Source organism: Vipera berus (assembly GCF_964194415.1).
Source record: "Vipera berus genome assembly, chromosome: 2".
Taxonomy (NCBI): Eukaryota; Metazoa; Chordata; class Lepidosauria; order Squamata; family Viperidae; genus Vipera; species Vipera berus.
The window spans coordinates 29,765,693-29,784,979 of record NC_138203.1 but is presented as its reverse complement, the minus strand read 5'-3'; the positions used below and the strand labels follow the sequence as shown (position 1 = coordinate 29,784,979).

The following is a 19,287-nucleotide window of genomic DNA, read 5'->3' as shown; positions in this document are numbered from 1 at the left end:
AATATTTACGGTATCTTATGACTGTGCTATAATTGTAGCTATTTTAATATATTAATTTTAATTTGGTGAAAGTCTTTGACTGACATTATCTGAGTTTGGAAGTTACAGTAAGCATGGTCCAGCCTGGTTTGTATTTGGATGAGGCAATACTAAAATGTAGGCTAGTATGGGAAGTTGGAAAGCATCTTGGAAGAAGATAATTGCAAAACACTTCCATAGTATTGCTTGTATCCAAGTCACCTAGACTTGAGTTCAGCTTGGAGACTTAATCTTTTATGGTATATTATAATAAATGATCTATAGTAGGGATGTCAAACTACCAGCCCTTGGACCGGTTGCATCATGCAGAGGCTGCACCCACCTCAGCTCTGGCAATGTGAAAAAAGTCACGATATGTTGCGACACATCACTTGATGCAGCTAGTTTGACACCCGTCATCTATAGTATATGCCACTATAATATCTGCATGTTAATATTTTCTTTGGATCTAATTATTAAGGATGGCAATGATGTAATTTCAATTTGTTTGCTGTTTTCATAGTTCATACTTAAATTTTGCCATGCCTGTACAAAATTGAAAGCTGTGTATTATATAAACTTTTATGTCTAAACAGGTGGAAATGCACAACTTTTTCTATAGGAGAATATATATGTCCAAGGGAGATATATATGAATCTTCAAATTGAGTGCTAATTATGCATGCATATTTTTGCGCTTATTAATAGCATTCTAAATGCTTGCTTTCATATTGAAATGTTTTATTGAAATTAAAAACTTTAGCTTAACTGGGAGACTAAATTAGTATATTAAAATATATGTTTTATGCATTTTTATATTTTTGGATAACTTTTAGATACATCTTTTCTTTTTTCCTTAAGCATGGTATAATTGCTACAGAAGATGAAGAATATTTTATTGAACCTTTAAGGAACACAAGTGAACAGTCTGATAATTTTCATTTTGAAGTTGGTCATCCACATGTAATTTATAAAAAATCTTCACTGTATCATCAGTTCTTCTATGATCATACCCATTGCGATATTTCAGGTAAATAGGTCAAAATTCCAGTAATAATTTCATTAACAATTGTGAAAAAATACCTAGCTATTTTTATTTTTCATTCAAAGGAAAATACAATGTATATTTTATTATAGTTTGTTTTGTGGTACTACTTTTTTCCAAGAATATCATGAACCTGCAGAGAAAATACTAAAAGCAAAAATCCAAAATACTGCTACCGGTTCGGCTTCTATTAAAGCAGCTAAATTGTTCTCAAATAGAAAGCCCTATGCATTATCAATAGGAAATTCCTTATCAGTTCAAGCTGTACATTTGTTTGTAGGTTTCTCAACTAAAGACTTTCTTATCAGAATCAAATTCAGATCCCCAGAGGAATAGGTTTATCAGTTTCAGATAAAGATTAGTTCTGGAGGTCCCTGAAGTGGCACATATAACACCAGCGTTGTGTGAGCTGCACTGGTTAGCAGTTTGCTTTCAGGTCCAGTTCAAGTTATTGGTCATTATCTTTAAAGCTTTTATGGCATGGGTCCAGAGTACCTCTGGAGCTATCTCATCTCAATGGGACTAGCCCATCCCACTCACTTCAGTGATGAGAAGAGTCTTTTTTTGCTGTGGCCCCTATCCTTTGGAATAGTCTCTCACTAGAGGTGAGGTCCACCCTCACATTACTGGCCTCCGGAAGAGCCTTAAAACCTGATTCTGCTGGTTGACCTGGGTCCCCAATAAGGGTTTGCTATATTGGGGTGGCTGATGGAGTAGAGAGAAGATCCACTCTCCCATACTGCCTATCTTCTTGGTTTTTAGTTTTTTTTATTTAATCCTCTTAATTTTAGCTATTTTGTAATCTTTTTCACCTTTTTATTATATTGTAAGGCACCCAGAGTTGCTATAACAATGAGATGGGCAGCATCTAAATTTAATTAATAAATAAAAATAGAATCAATATGTTTAATTTTAAAGAAATGCAGCACATATTTTGGAAGAAGTACAAAACTATTTTATAGCTTCTAGAAGCATTTTCCTTAATAGAAATGTTTATAGTACTGATATCTGAATAGAGTAATTAACATGCTGATACATACTTATTTTTCACACAAATATTTTTCTATTTTTATGTTCAGTATAAATTAAAGCAACATTATATTGGAAAAGTAGGTTTGATTTAATAATGGAATAATTCACATATAACCAATAGGTCAATATGATCAATTTAGATTTTCAAGTTAAGGTAAGAATTTATATGCAACGTGCTTGAGAAACATTCAGAACTTTCCAAAACATTGGAAACATTCCAAATTTCAGCCCAACACAAGTATCCAAAATTTGCGTTTGCAAATAATAAGTTTTAACTATGCAGTTCTACATTTCTATGTGAATATCACATTAGTGAATAATAACAATAGCAATAGCACTTAGACTTATATACTGCTCCATATTGCTTTATAGCAAGGGTCCCCATACCCCAGTCCGCAGCCCTTTGCCAGTCCGCAGCCCGTTGGAAACTGGGCTGCGGAAGTGGTGGGCAAGTGTATGTGCGTGTGCGCGCAGTTCCATTTATAAAAGCAGCATGCACATGCACATGAAACCATCCCTCTCCCTCCCACTGCTGCCGTCATCTCCGCTGGTCCACCAGTCCCGGAAAAGTTGGGGAATGCTGCTTTACAGCACTCCCTGAGCAGTTTACAAATGTCAGAATATTGCCACAATCTGGGTCCTGATTTTTCCAGCCTTGGAAGGGTGGAAGGCTGAGTCAACCTTGAATCGGTCAGGATCAAACTCCTGGTTGTGGGCAGAGTTAGCCTGAAATACTGCATTCTAACCATTGCATCATCACCATTTATACTTATGTTATCCCCTTTTAAAAAGGGACGTGGTGGCTCAGTGGGTTAGGACGCTGAGCTTGTCGATCAGAAGATCGGCAGTTTGGCGGGTCGAATCCTGAGTGCTGTGTAACAGAGTGAGCACCTGTTACTCGTCCCAGCTTCTGCCAACCTAGCAGTTCGAAAGCACATAAAAATGCAAGTAGAAAAATAGGGACCACTACGGTGGGAAGGTAACAGCGTTCCGTGCGCCTTTGGCATCTAGTTATGCCGGCCACATGACCACGGAGACGTCCTCGGACAAGCGCTGGCTCTTTGGCTTTGAAACAGAGATGAGCACTGGCCCCTAGAGTTGGAAACAACTAGCACGCATGTGCAGGGCAACCTTTACCTTTACCTTTATTTATCCCCTTTTATAATAAAGTATTTGAGAATAGTTATGGCAAGTATAACTTTTTATACCAAATCAGGTTATCTAGTGTTTTTAATTTTTAAAATTCCTAATTTGTATAATTTGTGTTATGGTTTAATTTTTAAATTTTTCCTATGCTAAATAAAATATCAACTTGTTGAAGAAATTGGAACAAAATAATTTAAAAATACATATATATGTATGCATGTTATATAACATAAAATAGATAAATAAATAATAAAAGAACACTCAATAATGTCACTAATTATTTTGATTCCTAGAAGAACTCATGGGAAGCGGTAAACCTTGGTGTTTGAACAATACTGTTGCTTTTCCATCTCTTCTGCCAGTTAATCAGACTTTGAACAATCATCATCGATTGAAGAGATCAATAAGCACTGAACGTTTTGTGGAGACGCTGGTAGTAGCAGACAAAATGATGGTGGGATACCATGGGCGCAAAGATATTGAACATTATATTTTGAGTGTTATGAATATTGTAAGTTTTATCCCTTTACATATTCACGCAACTTATTTTAACACTGCAGATTGTAATGTTATTAGATTTAAAATATAAGAATATATTAGTAAAGGTGTTATTTTTTCAGTTACTTTTTTCTAAGAATGTATCCCAGTTGTCAGTGAAGTATGTTATTTACTTCTTTGGAAAATGGCTATGAAATATGAACCAATCGTGCTAGCAATGCACCAAATGCAGTCTTTTAGATACAATAAAGGTAGTTCTGTTTGAAGTTACCATTGGTTTTGCTTAATGACCATGACTTTTACTTAACAACTACTCAACAAAGCTCATAAAGTTGAATCACATGGCTAACCCTCTTTATAACTATCACAACTTACAGCTGTAATGGGCAGGCTCCATTACATTCTTATGTTGAGAGCTACCTGTAGTTACAGGTATTTTTAGGCAATTTTTATTTTATTGATTGATTTAATTTTTATTCTTTCTTTATTATTGTTTATAAAACTCAAGGTGGCGAACAAATCAATACTTTTTCCTCTTCCTATTTTTCCTGGAACAAAAACCCTATTAGATGGGATGGGTTGAGAAAAAGTGACTGGCCCAGCTGATTTTTCATGACTTAAGGTGGGACTAGAAGTCATGATTTCCTGGATCCTAGGCCAGCACCTTAACCACTAGAGTAAACTGATTCTCAGTGATATTTTAGTTCTGCGGCCAGGGCAGTATCTATTAACTGAATGACCGAGTCACAAATGATTGACTTTGATCTGAAAAGATTACTGCTACCCCACTCCTTAAATTTGCTACCAGTTCAGTTAATAGGCTATAACCACCACACTGGCATCTACTTTTCCAGTAGCAAAAGCGTCCACATAATAAATTTGCTTCTTCTGTTTTAATAAATGCGTCATCTGTTTACATGGGACCAAATCACCAGTCAGTTTGTTCCATCTGGACAGTGTACTTCACTCTAGGTCAGACATGTCAAACACAAGGCCCGGGGGCCAGATCCGGCCCGCGAAGTGGTTTCATGCGGGCTGCGAAGCCATCCTGGAAACAGTGAGGGAACGGCCCCCACTGCCCTGGCCCTGAGACCCTCCTTCTGCCAGAGACCCTCAGATCTGTCCCACTCCTGCCCAGGCCCCCATAGGCACCCTTGATGCGAACGATGTAGAGCTGGCCACGCCCACCCAGTAGGCCATACACACTCTAGCCACGCCCACCCAGTAGGCCACGCCCACCCAGGTCACACCCACCCGGCCCCCTGAGGGCAACCGCAATGCTGATGCGGCCCTCAATGAAATTGAGTTTGACACCCCTGCTCTAGGTAGTTAGGAGGGCAATAGCCTTAGTGCTTTTCTCTTGGAGAGGACTAAATAAACTGCACAGATGCCAACTTCTGAGTTAGTGCTTCTGCTTCTCCATGGGCTTTTATCAAGTAAAACCACTTTCAGGCACGTTGTTAAAGTAGTTATTTAAAAATCAAATTGTGTGGTGTTTCAGTTTCAGTTGACTACTTCACTATTACATTTTTTTAATGGATTGGTACCTTTTAATCGTTCTTGTAGATGTATATTGCAAAGAATTTTAGAGGGGATGTGTAACCCACATCAGCCTAATCCTCCATACATTCTTTCATGTAAGGACTAATTTGTGTTTAGAATATGTGGATAGTGACTTTTAGGACATCAATATAATATTGTAAACAAAGTAAATATGAGAAAACAATTTAGGCACATCATTTTACATTAGTTGCTTTTCTCAAGGGCAGCCAGATATAGAGCACATTATACTAATCTATATGGGAGGTGGTTGAAACATAATTTATTGTAGCCAAATTTATCTTTTCTTGCAAAAGTAAAATGGAACACTGTTTGAAAAAAAAATTCTTAGCAGCACCAGATTCTTTAAAGGATATCTCAAAACTTAATGTAACATTTCAGGGGGAGTACCATAGTTAATATTAATATGAACTTTTTCCCTTATCTTTCAAGATTTAAGTTACCTAATTCTTAGAGTGTTAATAATGTACAGTTTATACTGGATAAATACCACTATACTCAAATAATATACTATATTACCTACACCTTATCATACAATTAAAAATATTTTTTTTAAAAATAAAAAAAACTAAAAGACATGAGATATCTTTCAAAGCTAGCAGGTTTTTATTTGTCTGACTTTATGTCTTTTCTTCTTTTCTGGAGGTCAGGTTGCCAAACTTTACCGTGATTCCAGCCTAGGAAACGTTGTGAATATTATAGTGACTCGTTTAATTGTCCTCACAGAAGATCAGGTAAGCAAGTTCAGATGTCTAAAATATAAGTAATGCAAATTAAATATAATAAAATATGGCTAAATATTGTTTGGAAAAAATGTTTAAGGGTAACACTACCATTACCAAGCGTCATCTGCATTATTTTAAATTTGAAGAGATTAGGAAAGTATTATGTAAATAATTGAATATCAGTTCAATTGAATATCATGAAAATTACATAAGTGGAAGATTGGAGTTCTAAAGTATTGTCATAACTTGTTCTTTGTTCTTGAATTTTGAAATTGTAAAAACCTTCTAAATAGCACTTTCCTCTGCATATAAGTACTTGCTGTAAGAGAGGAAAAGATAAATATTAAACTAAATCTATAATCCTTCTGGCAAAATCATTTTGAAGTTTGAAATTAAATTAAATCTTTAAGATGCATGCACAAAACATACTGTAAGACAGATTTAACAGTGATAAAAATTGGCAAGAAGAAATTATTCCTAGAAATCACTGCTTCTAAATACAGATCATAGTTAGACTTCAGAAGTCTTAACCGCTGACCCTAGTAACTTGTTTGGAACATTTCTGGTATGCATGTTGTATTGCAGCCAAACTTGGAGATAAATCACCATGCAGACAAGTCCCTTGATAGCTTCTGTAAGTGGCAGAAATCCATTCTGTCTCACCAAAGTGATGGAAACACCATTCCAGAAAATGGAATTGCCCACCATGATAATGCAGTCCTTATTACTAGGTATGATTCATTGATTTTTTTTTCTCCTTTCTGTTTCTCACTTATTTGTGTTTTTTAAAAAAGCTAAAGTATAAGTATTTGTAGTAATCACATCAAGATGAAAATATTGCTTATACTGACATAGTAATACAATATTCAACAATAGAGCATACATTTCCATCAGTAATAGATAAAGTATAAAGCCTACTGCATATGAAATGAAATAATAGAATTGTATGTTTAATGCTTTTAAAAGTATTTTAGACTTTTTATTTTAGAACAAATCGAGAGCAGGATCCTAATAAGTTCCTGTGCATGGAATTCTGAAAGTTGTGCATTCTTCTATCTTTTTTGTAATTTTGATTTTTGGAATCACCTTATAGATATATCTATCAAACACGTTTTAGGTCATGGGATATATCAATGGAAGAAAGCTTTTGTTTTGTACACATGGCTTATGGCTGACTGCTGAGAGAAACAAGACATCAGTCCTCTTTAGTTCTCAAACTTCAAGATAATTTTTTAATTTACTGATCATGTTTTTATCACAAAGCTCAGACACACATAAATAAAAATTATACAATTTTGACCTCACAGTTACTTTGTGGGTAGGCCAAAAGAAAATTACTTGCCTGAAATAGTTCAATCAGCTTCTGAGATTCATATCCAGCTTTTGTTGCATTACCTTACATCTGTTAATATAATCCAATCTGGTTGAAAATATACAGGTGACCAACAGATACCAGCAAAAAATTTTGTTGCTCTTTGCTGCCACCAGTAGCAAAATATCTGATATTTGCAGTTCTGGTTGTCCGGCTATCACATATATTCTATGTGTTCATGAACATCACTAAAATAATTTTGTTTTACTGAGGGAATTCATGATAAAATCAATGTGTCTTGTTTATTTTAATCAGCGTGAAACGATCAAGCATACAGTTTTTGGCTCTATTTTCAAAACTTTTTAAACATTTATTGAAAATAAAAAATGTGGAGAACAATAGTAGACAAATAACTTGTAATTATTGAGTTGTATAAAGTCAACCAAGCTGTTATCATTTTCTTGTTATAAATAAATTATGTACATGATATTCTTAGAACAACTTTCCAGGAAGTTGTTCAGAGGCTCTTAAATGTTTTTAAACTATGACCATTTCAGAAAACTGCATTAATTCAACAACAGAGCCTGCAAATGAATGGAAATTTTTAGAATATTGTAGATGTTGTATCTATTAAATGTTATATACACACTTATATATCTATCTACTTCTCATGGGATCACTGAGTTGGCAGTTTTACTGCCAAAAGGAAGAGCCTATTTTCCAGTAAAATTCTTGCCTTGATTCTTAGGTTTTGTCTTATCTCCTATTGTCATGGTTTGCCAGGACATATATCGCAATTATTATCAATATGTACATGAATTTTTAGAATTGAATTTATTTTTCTCTGTACTTTCCACTAGTTTACAAACATGCACTTTGTGTCATAATTATTCAGAAAGATCTTTAAATGCAGAATGGCAATGTTATTGTACACTGGGATTATCTACCTGGGTGTTCTCTTACACTACCATTATATTTTTAGTTGTATAACCTTTCTTCCTCAGGTCCCTCCACTCTCTCCCAGGATATGATTTTTCTTCTAAGACAAGACAAATAACACGTACATGGCTCATGGAAGGGGCTAGCAAGTTGTTTTATTTTATTGTGGACGAGAAAGGCATATTTATTCAAGATCAGTGATATCTAAGTGGGCGGGCTACTTAATTTAAGAATTACTATTCCAGAGCTCACAGCTAATAAGAACTGGCTCACCTTCCATGGTATTTAGCCTTTTCTGTTACAAAAGCCTTTGTTCAAGAATAATACTATACTCTGAGGGCATTGTTTAGTTTCATTTCTATAAAATAGTTTCATTTTGTCAGCTAATTGATAGTTTTAATCTAATGTTTAGACCAGACATGTCAAACACAAGGCCCGGGGGCCGGATCCGGCCCGCGAAGTGGTTTCATGTGGCCCGCGAAGCCATCCTGGAAACAGTGAGGGAACGGCCCCCGCTGCCTTGGCCCTGGCCCAGAGACCCTCCTCCTGCCATAGACCCTCAGATCTGTCCCACTCCTGCCCAGGCCCCCATAGGCACCCTTGATGCGAACGATGTAGAGCTGGCCACGCCCATCCAGTAGGCCATATGCACTCTAGCCACACCCACCCAGTAGGCCATGCCCACCCAGGCCATACCCACCCGGCCCCCTGAGGGCAACCGCAATGCTGATGCGGCCCTCAATGAAATTGAGTTTGACACCCCTGGTTTAGACCTAATGAACAGGTCTAATTTTTGTTTTCAAGTATTCTTTTTTATCTTACTTTTAGGGTCTCTACTTTAATGTGTAACATTTATAATAAAGTTCTTAGTATTTTATACTGTGCATATTATGATATGAGAGCAATTCATATGCTTATGATTGAAGAAATTATATTTAGATTCATCATTGGTGTAAATATTCAATGTGTGGAATATGATAACTTCCTCAAGGATAATTATTTCCAAGGAGCTTCTTGTTTTCAGGTAGCCCAATATCATAGCTTCTATAATTGGGAAAACTAACTTTGGAGGCTGGTAATTAAAAGGGGAAATATTGGCATCAATTTTTCTTAAATCGTGTCTTCCATTACAGAAAAAAGAGAACAACAATATTTTCTGATGCTTCTTAGAATACTTAATAAACTTAATAATTCTAGGCATATTTTCTGAGATTAAATTCTATTAAAATCAATGAGACTAATTTCTAAATACAGATATTTAGAATATAAAAATGCTTTTGTGAATCATTTAAAAATGCAGTGCTGGTGTTAGGTAAACCGGGGTCCCAATCTCTGGGCCACGACGCACTAGTGGGCCATGAATTGTTTGCAACCGGGCCACGGAAACAATGGGTGACCATGTGTGCACCCTCATCCCCACTTGTGTGAACAATGGTCCAGCGTGTGCACAAGCACTTCATTTGTGTGAGTGATGGGTGTGCATGCACGCCGCTCATACAAATGTAGCTGCGGATGCACGCTTTCCAGCAGCTTGCACAGAACCATCCCCTCTTCCCCCCCCAAAGGTCCACAAAATTGGGAAGGTTGGGAACTTTGAGGTAAACTGGGAGAAAATTTTTTGTAATAGATTGTTTAGATTTTGCTATGCTTGTTGAAGCTAAGATGGTGGAACAGTGGGCTAATGCCTCCTTAAGTAACACCAGCTGCCTGCAATTAGTGCAGGTTCGCATCCCACCAGGCTCAAGGTTGAGTCAGCCTTCCATCCTTCCGAGGTAGGTAAAATGAGGACCCAGGTTGTTGGGGGCAATAAGCTGACTTTGTAAAAATGCCGCTTGGGGCCCCCTGAAAGCCCTAATAAGCAGGTATATACCTAGAATGAAGGCTATTGCTAAGCACATTGTGCTTTAGATTGTAAGCCGCCCTAAGTCTTCGGAGAAGGGCGGGATATAAATGGGATTTTAAAAAAAGATGGATTTATGGTTGTTGTTCAGTCGCTAAATGGACCCCATGGACCAAGGCATGCCAGACTCCCCTGTCTTCCCAGAGTTTGCCCAATTTCAATTCATTGCATTGAGAATTTATGGTACTTAATATATTTAATTTTGAGGTTTCTTATACTTAAGAAAGATTGAAAGCATACCTGGATGATAGAATTATTTATGAACATACAAATTAGAGGATTAAGAACGATATTGTTTTAAATAGGAATTTTTTAATATGTATGTAAAGTATGAGAAATACTATGTTGAAGATGAGATTTACTAACTAAAGCAGTAATAAAATTAATTGCAACTTTTCTGTTTTATTAAATTATTTAAAACAATTATTACTGTAATAAATTTTACTATGGTTCTCCTTGTTCACCAATTTATTCAAATACATATTTGTTTAAATGACCAATATTATATGTTTATCTGTTATATTTATATTGCATCTTTTATTCCGGAGCTCAGTGTGGCATACATAGCACTGCCTCCTCACATTTTCCCCAATAACAACCCTGCAAGCTCACTTGGGCAAAGACAGAATCTGATTCAGATATATTCAGTAAACATCTGCTGAAAATGCTACAACAAAAAAGGAACACTTTATTGGATGGTAATGATACAAAAAGACTAAAATTTATTTGAAAAAAATAGATCAAAATATTCAGACAGTTCTAAAAATAACATTGATCTATAACCACAAATACTTTACAAAATATGTTTCCAGATAATATAAATGAAAAGCACCAGAATTTATTATGGTACATGCTAAGAATCAATCGGGCACAATATTGAAAAGCAGAAAACTTGCTGTCAATAAAAATAATGAAATTAAAAAATAGGTGTCAATGGAAAAATTCACCATATAAATTCACAGCAGAACTCTAACCAAGTTTTAAAAAAATGGTTTCCTTATATACAACACGTTACACAGCAAAGCAGATTCAGACACTTGAAATATGATATTTGAAGAAAAACAGAGCTTAAAAAATAATAGTAAAAATAATCTAAACAAAACCTATTAACATTGTCCAAAACATAGTATAAAAATTAGTGGCTGGGAAAAATAGGAGGAGACGGGGGCTGCTAGAATGCCTTTTTAAAATGTATATATTAATCTGTTTTGCTTTCTTTAACTTCGAAACATCTTTTTATATAACCATCATTTGTGTGTGTATATCTCATTTTCCTTTCTCTTTTTGCTTTTTTTGTTTGTATGTTCAGTAGACTTTACATTATATTTTTACAGTGAAAATGATATTTCAGAAATGATTAACTTACATTTATTTAAAAATACCTGATTAAATGGAGAAGTAGTAAAATTAATACTTCAGTTAAATAATTCTACAGTCCAACAATTGATTCCATTTGGGAAAAAATATTATATACATTTTGTCTGTAGTTACTGTTTCCATTTATTGCAAAGTTTACTATACAACTTTATATATATCTATGTATGTGACTATACACCTAGTATGATTTTGTTTCTTTTTTAGGTTTTTGCTTTCTTTTATAGTTTTGTGTTTTTTTTTCTTTTTTTATTATTTAAAAAAATATTTAATAAAAGAAAGGGAGTTTTTCTAAAAAAAAAGAGAAAATTTCTGGGGGTAAAGATGGATTGAATTTTGGTCTTCCCAGTACCACTCTAGCATTGCAACCACTATAAAATACTGGCTTTTATTTTTTTTTTTTATTGAAAAGTTTTAACATACAATTTTTCTTTAAAACCCCCCCTCCCCCTCCCTTCACCCTCCCCCCCTACCTCTCCCCCCTCCCCCCCTCCCCCCCCGACTTCCCAGAGCTAAATACAAGGTATATATAAAAGAAAACCAATCATAAACAATCATATACTAACAACTATAAGCTCTAAAATCCATCACTCTCTAGCTTATATAGGATAAAACAAACCTTAGTAATATTAAATATATATATATAAAAAAAAACTAAAAGAAAAAAAAAAGAAGAAAAAAGAAAGAAGACTTATTCAAATGCTACATAAAATTTCTTAACCCTATACTTATTCTGGATAAACTCAATCCATTTTCTCCATTCCATAATATAGCGTTCTTGCGAGTGATCTTTCAAATAGGCCGAAATCTTCGCCATCTCTGGCTTTTAATATGGTAGGTGTTATGTATGTAAATAGTTAGCAATAGGCCTTGGAAGAGATTGCAAACATAGTGCAGCTTTGCAAGGTTTAAAGCGGGAAAATAAGGTGCAATCATTGGACGCCACAACCAAGGAGCGGGAAAAGAGACTGTTTGTATTGGTTACAGTTCAAACGCTTTCCCTATAAAAGGGTTGCAACATTTGACAGTTGGCAGTTGACTTTGTGTATTCAATAAACTCATTCCTTGTTAAACCACTCTGAGTCCTCGTCTATCAGAACTAAACAACTGGCGACGAGGATGGGATAGACAGAAGACCAGAGAATCGGCAGAATTGTCGCGCAAAGGCGGCGGAATTCGAATACGTGTCAAGTCAACCGAGCGGCCGCGGCAGAATAAAAAAATTCTCCGAATGGCGCAGATTGGGTCACTGAAGGAATTTGACCCTAACTTCCCCGAGGATTGGGAAGAATACATCGGGCAGGTCGAAGGATTCCTGTTAGTGAACGGAATCACCGACGACCGGAAAAAAGCGGCGGCACTCTTGACAATCTGCGGCACACCGGTCTACAGAGTTGCTGTCGGGCTGTGCCAGCCTCAACCAGTCTCCAGCGTGCCCTATGCCGACCTCCTCGCAAAATTAAAAGTTCACTTTACTCCCCGAAGGTCCGAACTCTTTTGGCGGCGCATCTTCGAGAAGAGGAATCAGAGACCGGGGGAGTCCATACAGAAATTCGTCGCTGCCGTCCGGGAAGCAGCAGTTCGTTGCAAATACGACAATTTAGAGATTAGAATTAGGGACAGAGTCGTGCTGGGTTTACGCGATGAACAATTACAGAATAGAATAATCGCCAAACCTACCGGCGATTTACAGGAAGTGTTAGACGAACTCCTCACGTATGAGTCAACCGGGTATCGCGACCCCCCCCGCAGTAGCATGGCGACAGCACCCGAAATTAACCAAGAGGGCTATGTGGACTGCGGGGAGGTGGATCAGCAGTGGGAGGAAGAGATCGCCGAAGTCTCCAGGCGATTCGGAAAGATGGCACCAAAACAACTCAGAAGCGAGGGGCCTGACCCAGGCCGCCGGCAACAAACCGCAACACCGCAAAGACCACCGACCGGGGCACAACGACCATGGCGGGACACCGCAACCAGACCACGCGACAACGAAACCCAGAACCGATGCGGCAGCTGCGGCGGCAACCATTCCCGCGCTTCCTGCCGATTTCGTACCGCCAAGTGCAGGGCTTGCGGCAAGACTGGCCACATCCAGGCCATCTGCAGAAGTCGCGGTCGGGACACCCGTCTGAACGAAGTCGATGTGTGGCCAGAGGGTAAGGTAACCCCTAATGCTAGTGGCAAGGAGACCCCTGAACCCCGGGTGGAAAGTCCAACTCTAAGGGAGGTGGCCCGCGTCAATCGGAGACGGCGGGGAAGGGGGCACAATTTTCCGGACGGAAAATTAAAAATCACGGTCCTTCTGCAAGGGGTCCCTTGCAGAATGGAAATCGACTCAGGGGCTTCAGTGTCGATAATTTCCACTGAAACCCTTGAGAAAATTGAACAACTAAGTGGAAAAAGAATTCCACTTAAACCAACAACTATCCAATTAATGGACTTCCAAAAAAGTCCAATAATCGTAAAAGGGAAGACCAGCCTTAAAGTAAATTTTAAGGGGTTTAAGGGGGTCTTAGATTTGGTAGTTACGGAGGGGAATAGGACCAGCTTAATAGGGCTTAATTGGTTTCCAGCCCTAGGAATTTGGATAGGGGGAATAAATTCTGTGATTAGAAATAAGACCCTCGAATCCGTCTGCAAAGAATTTGCAGACGTATTCGATGGATCTCTAGGCAAGTACAAAGGGCCCCCCATTAACTTTAACCTAGACCCCTCAGTAAACCCGATCAGGCTAAAGGCCCGGAGAGTACCTTTTGCCTTAAAAGAAAAAATCGAGGCCGAGCTCGACCGGCTTGTAGGCCTCGGAGTTTTAGAACCTGTTGAGGGCGGTTTATGGGAGACGCCGATTGTCACACCCCTCAAACCCAATGGGGATGTGAGAATCTGCGCCGACTATAAAGCCACCCTCAACATTGGGATGAAAAAACATGCTTACCCGGTCCCGACGGTGAAGCAGGTCCTCGCCACGATCCAGGACGCCGCCATCTTCGCCAAGCTCGACTTGGCGCATGCGTACTTACAGTTAACTGTTTCCAAGGAGGCTGCAGAGGCACAAACAATTGTTACCCACAAGGGGGCGTTCCGAGTCCACAGGCTGCAATTTGGAATTGCAGCAGCTCCAGGCATCTTCCAAGAAGTGATGGAGAGGACCTTAAAGGGCATACCTGGAGTATGCCCTTACTTTGATGATGTCCTAATAGCTGGAAAAGATGAAGGAATGTTAGTAGAGCGGCTGGAACAGGTACTGGGCAGATTTAGAAAGGCTGGGTTAAAATTAAAAAAGGAAAAATGTAGCATAGGGGTTAAATCCACTGATTTTTTGGGGTTCAGGATTGACAAAAGTGGAGTCCATCCTACCCCTGAAAAAATCAAAGCAATAAAAGGGGCTCCTGAACCAAGGAACAAGGCAGAACTACAGGCCTTCCTAGGCTTGGTAAATTTTTATCACACTTTTGTGCCACATAAGGCTGCCATTGCAGAACCTCTGCACAGACTCCTAGATAAGAAGACCCCTTGGCAATGGCAGAACAAGCACAAAGAGAGTTTCCAAACTCTAAAAGACATCCTTTCCAGTAATTCAACTGTGACTCACTTTATTGAAAACAAACCAATCTTCCTGGCATGCGATGCTTCGCCTTATGGCGTAGGGGCGGTAATCAGCCACTTAGACAACCGAGGAATACAAAGACCCATTGCATACTACTCCCGCACACTAACCAAGGCAGAGCGGAACTATGCGCAAATAGACAGGGAGGCATTAGCTATTGTGGCAGGAGTTAAGAAGTTCCACGATTACCTGTATGGTAGGAACTTTACTATACTGACTGACCACAAACCCTTGCTGGGACTGTTTACCACAGATAAACAGACTCCTCAGATTATGTCACCCAGGATGCTGAGGTGGTCCATTTTCCTCTCAGCATACTCATTTTCCCTCCAATACAGGCCAGGTAAGGACATGGGTCATGCAGACGCTCTTAGCAGATTGCCCCTTAGCACAACAGAGGAGGACCCTGCCCCAGTGGGACAAATAATGTCCCTACAGGATATTCCTGATTTGCCATTAACGGCAAAAGACATTGCTGAGGCAACCAATAAGGACCTCATCTTAAGAAGAGTAATGGCTTGGGCCATGAGTGGTTGGCCCAACGCCAACCCGGACGTAAAATACAGTCCATTTTTCAGAAGGAAAGATGAACTATCAGTTCATATGGGGTGCTTACTCTGGGGAACTCGTGTAGTAATTCCGGAAATCCACAAATCAGCTATCCTAGTTGAATTGCATGAGGGACACCCTGGAATAGTAAGGATGAAGGCCCTGGCTAGGAGTCACTTGTGGTGGCCAGGATTGGACCACGACATTGAGGAATGCGTTGCCAATTGCCATCTGTGCCAACGCTCCAGGCCTGAACAACAACACATCCGCACACATAAATGGGAGCTAGCTAGGAATCCTTGGTCCAGGATTCATATTGATTTCGCGGGACCTTTCCAGGGGTTAACGTTCCTTGTAGTGGTCGACAGTTACTCTAGATGGCTAGAAGTAATACCGGTCAGTTCAGTAACGGCAGGCAGAACAATACAGGCATTAAGGGGCCTCTTTGCCACTCATGGGTTGCCAGATTTAATAGTGTCTGATAATGGGCCACAATTCACATCTATTGAATTTCAGGATTTCCTCAAGGCCAACTCGATTAAGCACAAGACTTCTGCACCCTTCCACCCCTCCACCAACGGATTGGCTGAAAGGAATGTGAGGACCACGAAGGACGCGCTTAAAAGAATCATTCGAGGTGACTGGCATCAGAGACTAGCTGAGTTCTTGTTGGCTCAACACACAACCCCCTGTTCGGCTACAGGGAAAAGCCCAGCTGAAATGAGGTGGGGCAGGAAAATATTGACCAAGTTGGACAGATTACATCCTGACAGACTCCAACCAAACATTGAATTTGACATTCCTAACAGAACATTTGAAGTGGGGGACTTGATTTGGGCCAGGAACTACGCCCAAGGGGACAAATGGATTCCAGGGGTGGTAACTGAAATCTTGGGTCCCCTATCTTACATCATTGAGGGGGAAGGGAATAGGATTTGTAAAAGACACATAGACCAACTGAGGAAAAGATCTAGTGGGTGTGTGCCTGCTGAGGGGGACCAAGGATTAGTAAGGGGAAACAGTACAGACAACATTAGGCCTGAAAGCGTTGTGGGGGTTGGGCATGATAACTCATTCCCTGATGCCCAACAACAACAATTCAGTCCAATTGATTGGGAAATACCCCTGCGAAGTAGGCCAGTGACCACTGAATCCCAAACACATCCTATTATTCAAGACAGTACATCTGTAGACAGTAACCCGGAGCCCAGGTCCAGTAGTAACCTGCAGCCTAGCAGTCAACCAGAAAGAAGGGTCCCTAATAGCCAAAGCAACAGATACCCGTCCAGAATACATAGGCCACCAAAATACCTAAGGGATTTTGTAAGAAAATGACATCAACTGGGGGGTAAGGGGTGTTATGTATGTAAATAGTTAGCAATAGGCCTTGGAAGAGATTGCAAACATAGTGCAGCTTTGCAAGGTTTAAAGCGGGAAAATAAGGTGCAATCATTGGACGCCACAACCAAGGAGCGGGAAAAGAGACTGTTTGTATTGGTTACAGTTCAAACGCTTTCCCTATAAAAGGGTTGCAACATTTGACAGTTGGCAGTTGACTTTGTGTATTCAATAAACTCATTCCTTGTTAAACCACTCTGAGTCCTCGTCTATCAGAACTAAACAGTAACATTGGCATATTTTGCAAGATATAATGGGTTGTGAGAATGACCTTGAGAAACAGGACAAAGAAGCACAACCTAGACAATAGTTTGATAAACAAAATCTGAGTGCAAAGGAAGGATGGGGATGAAGAAAGTCTGGGGAATAAAAGTAAGGATGGGAAAAGATACTTTCAGACTTGCAAGTTATGATAATCTTACAGCTAAGATAGTGTTAGTATTTTTGGTTTGTGCTTCTTGTCTAGGGTTAGCCTTGAAGGACTATCACAAGACTGGGGTACATAGTTTATAAATTATCCAATATAATTAAACAAAAGGAAAAATTAAGTTGATATCATAGAAAAGATAAACCCAAACTTTCAATTGTTGCTTATTGCAAAATAGCTCATATATATGCTACACAAGGGAGGTATTTTTGTGTGACTTTCAAGAACCAATTTGGTCTAGTGGTTAAGACACCAGGCTACAAAACAGGATACTATGAATTCTAATCCTGCCTTAGGCATGAAAGCTAGCTGGGTAACTTTGGGCCAGTCACTCCGTCTTTCTCAGCCCATAATATCAAGCTTGGGCAACAAGCTAGTAGTGTGTCAATTCCTGTCAAAATACAGGTCCTGCAACTGCAGGAAATGCTGGGAAGAAAAAAAAATGTGAACTTCTTTTCAATATAAGCACAACATACAAACAAACACACAAACAGACTATTTTTTAAAAAGTTGTCACTTTGCTAATTTAAGAACTGAATTCAAACTGGGCCATTGGTTCAAAATTTAACATTATATGAATAACATTGCACAAACTTTGAACTGACATGCTTTTCCACTCAGCTGGCAGAGTTTCAAAATAGAGATAAGAAACATGTGGTTCCTATTTTACAGAAACTATAGTTTATCATTATATTTAAAAAATAATGGTTGGAGTAAACCTTGTTTTAATAAATAAGAGCATATATTGTAATTTGATTCTATTTTTTCAACAAATCATAGTCTAAATTGGCATACAAATAAATTGAAGATAATGTTATTTAGGAAACAAATACTTCCTATCCCCTTTCTGTCATACTTTAAGGGAAGGGAAACTGAAGAATTTTGTTGTTATTTAGGAAATAAACAGGCATATTCTATGTTTATATTCAAATATATGGACTCTGTAGCTATACATTTAACTTATTTCTTGTGAAAATGTATTATTCACTTTATTTATGTTGTTCAGGAATTCAAGGTGGTAGAATATATTCACATTCAATAGAACATATTTTGATGGCATTACAACATTTTCCATGCTTTATTTAGTAAACATAGGTACTTTCTTTCCCTGTCTATAGCAGAAAGCAAGACCAACAAACAGGGCTTTTTCTCTTGGTGTTTTTCTTGGACTTGGAAGTATATAGCAAGTGAAACCATAAAGCCACCGTACACTTTACTGCCTGCAGTTGATCTGCCATAATATAAAGAGAGGCTAAATAATTTCTACCATTATTGCCAATGATAGTGACAATTCAGATGATCTGCTCCTTCCAATCCACAATTTTCCAAAAATTTCTGCTGAGGACCATATTAAGTGAATTAAATGTTCATGTAATATGCTTCTCGGCAGTGATTCTTGAAAAGTTGTGGTTTGGAAAGAACCAGATCACCTGAACTGTCACTGTCATTGGGATAATAGTGATTAACAAGTATACAGTAAATACAAGAAAACAAGGATAGTAGTTTGTCAGATTAATAACAATATAATCAAGAAATGGGCTCATCCTCACCAATCATAGCCCCAGTTTCAACAACAGAACCAGGTCTTTAAGTATCTGTGAAAGGCCAGCAGATTGGGGCAAGTCTGATCTTCAGGGAACAATGCTCCTGAGGGTGAGCGCCACAGCAGAAAATGTTCTCTTGTTGTGGTTCTGCTCATTCATTCCTGGACAAATGTTGACAGAAGGTTTCTGCTCAAGTCTAAGGTGTTTACAATAT

General features: G+C 38.5%; 1 protein-coding gene across 1 annotated transcript in view; it reads left to right on the top strand.

Annotated features, from left to right (window-relative positions):
- The window catches only part of ADAMTS6 (ADAM metallopeptidase with thrombospondin type 1 motif 6), a 163,405-nt gene that overhangs the window by 46,715 nt on the left and 97,403 nt on the right, over positions 1-19,287 (top strand). The window contains exons 4-7 of the mRNA XM_081315567.1: positions 879-1,047; positions 3,534-3,751; positions 5,949-6,032; positions 6,609-6,754. Of these exons, the coding sequence (XP_081171693.1) occupies positions 879-1,047; positions 3,534-3,751; positions 5,949-6,032; positions 6,609-6,754 (617 nt within the window). The remainder of the gene's footprint in view (positions 1-878; positions 1,048-3,533; positions 3,752-5,948; positions 6,033-6,608; positions 6,755-19,287) is intronic.